General features: G+C 58.3%; 2 protein-coding genes across 3 annotated transcripts in view; one reads left to right on the top strand and one right to left on the bottom strand.

Annotated features, from left to right (window-relative positions):
• Positions 1–1314, top strand: part of LOC103620402 (cytochrome P450 4F22) — a 4519-nt gene extending 3205 nt beyond the window's left edge. Inside the window, exons 8-12 of the mRNA XM_017741178.1 lie at positions 3–26; positions 97–230; positions 312–376; positions 455–537; positions 628–1314. Of these exons, the coding sequence (XP_017596667.1) occupies positions 3–26; positions 97–230; positions 312–376; positions 455–537; positions 628–808 (487 nt within the window). The 3' untranslated portion in view covers positions 809–1314. The remainder of the gene's footprint in view (positions 1–2; positions 27–96; positions 231–311; positions 377–454; positions 538–627) is intronic.
• On the bottom strand, positions 1216–3960 carry LOC103620401 (zinc finger protein 239-like). Of its 2 annotated transcripts, none has more exons than XM_017741179.1 (3): positions 3811–3960; positions 2952–3030; positions 1216–2765 (listed from the first exon to the last, which is right to left on the bottom strand). In XM_017741179.1, the coding sequence occupies exons 2-3, from the start codon at positions 3001–3003 to the stop codon at positions 1915–1917; spliced, it is 903 nt and encodes a 300-aa protein (XP_017596668.1). In that variant the 5' UTR covers positions 3004–3030; positions 3811–3960; the 3' UTR covers positions 1216–1914. The 2 variants fall into 2 exon arrangements, with proteins under 2 accessions (XP_017596668.1, XP_017596669.1); XM_017741180.1 differs by lacking the exon at positions 3811–3960 and adding an exon at positions 3683–3804.
• Between the last annotated feature and the right edge of the window lie 57 nt (positions 3961–4017).

The raw sequence follows: 4017 nt of genomic DNA, 5'->3' as shown, positions 1-4017 counted from the left end.
GGCGGGGACCCTGCGGACATTGAATGGTGAGATGTCCCCAAGGCCACCTCCGGCCATGTGGCTCGGGGACATGGTGCCACCCCCACTTGTCCCTAGGGAGGACCTGTCCCAGCTGCCCTTCACCACCATGTGCATCAAGGAGAGTCTGCGGCTGCACCCTCCTGTCACTGCTGTGTCCCGGCGCTGCACCGAGGACATCCCCCTGCGTGATGGCCGCATCATCCCCAAGGGTATGCCATGGCCAGGGTGTCCCTAATGTCACCACCCACCCTCATCTGCTGTCCCTAAAGTGGCCATTCCCATCACACCAGGGGTCACCTGCCTGATGAGCATCTACGGGACCCACCACAACCCAGACCTCTGGCCCGAGCCTGAGGTAAGGCCATCCTACGAGGCGTCCCTGTCACCACAGTGGTGACAGCTGTGTCCCCTCAGCATGACGCTGTCACCCCAGGTGTTCAACCCCCTGAGGTTCAGCCCAGAGAACAGCAAGGGACGGTCCCCGTCATCCTTCATCCCCTTCTCTGCCGGCCCCAGGTACGTGGTGGGGCGGGGACAGGAGTGTCCCGAAGTGCCACCCTCGTCCCTGGTTGGGTTCACAGTGGGGTGACAGTGATGTGGTGGCAGGAACTGCATCGGGCAGAGCTTCGCCATGGCTGAGATGAAGGTGGTGGTGGCACTGACGCTGTCCCGGTTCGTGCTGCGGAGGGACACAGCGAGGCCACCCCCGCGCCGCAAGCCTGAGCTGATCCTGCGTGCCGAAAACGGGCTTTGGCTGCTGCGGGAGCCACTGCCGGGAGTGGCCTGAGGGACACAGGTCACCAGGACATGGGGACACCCCGCGAGGCGAGTGTCACATCCAGGGGAGGAGTGGGGAATAAATGGTAGCATGAAGGGGACAGTGTCATCATGGTGGTGGTGGGGATGTGTTGTCCTTGGTCATGGGACACCTCATGGCATGGATATGTCAACCCATGGACTTGTCCCCTAGGCTACTTGTCACCATCCATGGCTATGTCCCCCACGTCCTCATCCATGGCCATATACCCCCACGTCACCATCTATGTCTGTGACCCCCCACGCTCAATATCCCCATCCACAGCCATGTCCACACCCATGACCATGTCCCTGTCCCCACCATGTCCCCACCCATGTCCCACAATGTTCCCATCCATGTCTGTGTCCCCCACGTCCCCTTCCATGTACCCATCCATGTTTTAGTTCAATGTCTTTATTTTTACCCCAATGTTGGGTGAAGAGATGAAGAAGAATGAAAACAAAATCAAGGCTAAAATAAAAGGATTTACGTGTCCATGCTGGCTGAGTATCCATGTGCTTGAGTGGGTGGGAAGAACCTTTTTTAGAGAGGTTTCCACTCCACTGTCTCCAAAATCTTGCTTTTTGCCCCAGTCCATCACGGTTTGGCTGTGGAAGATGCCTGTGGGCCAGAGAGAATTAGAATTATGGAATGATTTAGGTTGAAAAAGACCTCCAAGACCATCCAGTATTCCTTGATGCCACCAGAAGAAATTATTGGATGCAAAAGGTGAGAGTTTTTGGGGTCAAAAGTAAAAAAAAAATGCTGTCCCCAATGAATTCCTGACGTCAGTCTGCATCCCAGTGGATTTTTGTCCTGCTGCGTCCAGGTGCCCACAGGGAGCCAGGCAGATGTGGAGACCACCAGCCAGGATGATCCCAACACGGATCACCAGGAGCATGGATCACCAACTCTCTGCCCGGGGGGGGCACTGTGCATCATCTAACAGGGGTCCTCCAAAGGGGGATGGAGTTGGAGCAGTGCACAAAGATCTTCCTGCACTCAGGGGACTCACAGGGCTTCCCTTACTGGTGGCTCTGTTGGTGTTGGGTCAAGTGACAGCTCTGTGAAAAGCTCTTCCCACGTTCGTGACACTCTTAGGGCCTCTCCCTGGTGTGGATCTTCTGGTGGGAGGTCAGGCTGTATCTCTGGCTGAAGCTCTTCCCACATTCTGAACACCTGTAGGGGCATTCCCCAGTGTGGACTGTCTGGTGCATGATCAGGCCAGAGCTGTCACGGAAGCTCTTCCCACATTCCCCACACTTGTAGGGTCGTACTCCAGTGTGGATCATCTGGTGGCGGATCAGGTGGCAGCTTTTCCTGAAGCCCCTCCCACATTCCCCACACTCATAGGGCCGTTCACCAGTGTGGATCCTCTGGTGGCGTTTCAAGCTGGAGCTCAGGCTGAAGCTCTTCCCACATTCTCCACACTCGTAGGGCCGTTCCCCAGTGTGGATCCTCTGGTGGGTGATCAGGTGGGAGCTGATGCTGAAGCCCCTCCCGCATTCTCCACACTCGTAGGGCCGTTCCCCGGTGTGGACTGTCCGGTGGCGGATCAGGTCGGAGGTGTCTCTGAAGCCCTTTCCACATTCTCCACACTCATAGGGCCGTTCCCCCGTATGGATTGTCTGGTGGCGGACCAGGCGGGATCTCTTGCTGAAACTCCTTGCACATTCCAAGCATTTGTAGGGCTTCTCCCCATCATGAAGCTGCTCATGGACCCCCAGCTCCGAGCTCTGGCTGGATCTCCATCTGCCTTCCTGGAACAGGGTGGGTCTTTCTGCCTTAGAGCACTCTGGGCTGTGTTTGCAGCCCCTCCTCCTGCGGGATCTCCAGGGCTTTTCCTCCCCGTTGGATTCCTGCGCCGTGGAGCCACTAAAAACGGCCTCTTCCACCAGGTTCTGCCATGGAGATTTGTCCTCCCTGGGCTCTGTGCTCAGCTCGTTGTCTGGGGGAGGAAGGACAAGGAGAGGATGGGATTTGCCTCCGTGCCACAGGGAAGGGGAAGGAGATCCCCCCAGTCCGTCCCTGGCAGGACGGCGTCGGCAGCGGGGTTGTCCTGCAGCCGAGGGCGATGCTGGGCTGGGAGATGGAGCAGGAGAGAGGGGGAATGGGGCAGGGACTTCCTCCTCACCTGCCTGGGTGTCCCGGGACATCTTCCTCTTCCTCGCAGCCTCATCCTCCATCCGGCCAAGGTTTGGGAATGGGAAATCCTGGTTTGGGGGGAAAAACAAGATGTGAGAGTGTTGGCTTTGAGGGTTCCACTGTCCAAGTCCATCTCTAGAAGTCACCGTGGGTCTGGTGTCCACAAAAACCTCCAGAAATCAAGGAGTCCAAAATAACTCTCCCAGGAGTTCCCTGTTTCCAGTGTCCTTACTTTGGGGTTATGGGGGTCCCTCTTCTCAGGGCTGCTGGGGGGCCTGTGGGTCCTGAGGATAACCTCTCCCAAGTCCTGCTTAGGGATGCTGGGGGCATTTCGGGGGTCTCAGGGGTCATCCTCCCCTGATTCTGCTTCGGCTCCTAGGGGTCCTATGGTCCCCCTCCTCAGCATCCCTCCCCCTCCAAGTACTCGGGGCTTCCCCCTCTCCCCGCCAACACTTTCAGGGTCAGGGGGCCCGAACCCCACTCATCTCCAGGCTCCCCCACCCCTCCAGGCTGCCGGGGGTCCCCCAGGTCTGTTAACGGGGGGCTCCCGTGTTTCACCCCCCGGCTCTCCCGGGGATCCCCAAAACCCAAGTCCCGCCCAACGGTACCGGGCGATCGCCACGCGGGCCCCTCAAAATCCCCCCAAGGGGCATTTACGGCTCAGCTTTGGACTCCTGCAAGATCCAAAAATACTCCCTCATCATATAAATAAAAAAATACCTTCCCAGGGACACCGAAATAGATTTGCGACTCGATTCCGGAATCTGCGAGCTCCAAACACCTCCCCAGAAAAAATCCTCCCGGAGATCCCGCGATAGATTTGGGGCGAACTTCCCCTCCCCGGTCACCTGCGGAATGCGGGGGGATGAGATGCAGTCGGGCCCAGGGGCGCTGTGGACTCAGCGAGCGGCGGCGGATGCCTCCGATTCTCCTCTTCTTCTTCCTGTTCGGGCTCCTCCTCTTCCTTCCCCTCCTGTTCCTGCTCCTCCTGCTTCTCTCTCCCTCCTCGTCCTTCCGCTCCTCTCCCGCTCCCACCCCGGACTCCACTTCCCGCC

This window comes from Corvus brachyrhynchos, unplaced genomic scaffold (assembly GCF_000691975.1).
Source record: "Corvus brachyrhynchos isolate BGI_N302 unplaced genomic scaffold, ASM69197v1 scaffold1958, whole genome shotgun sequence".
NCBI classification, from domain to species: Eukaryota; Metazoa; Chordata; class Aves; order Passeriformes; family Corvidae; genus Corvus; species Corvus brachyrhynchos.
The sequence above is the reverse complement of the archived record's forward strand: the minus strand, read 5'-3'. Positions and strand labels throughout refer to the sequence as shown.

Bases quoted from the DNA above. Each gene is read 5' to 3' on its own strand.
- LOC103620401 (XM_017741179.1), bottom strand. From the start codon at position 3,003: ATGGAGGATGAGGCTGCGAGGAAGAGGAAGATGTCCCGGGACACCCAG. The intron at 2,766-2,951 runs GTGAGGAGGAAG...TTCCTCCCCCAG, and splicing joins GTCCCGGGACACCCAGGCAG to ACAACGAGCTGAGCACAGAG.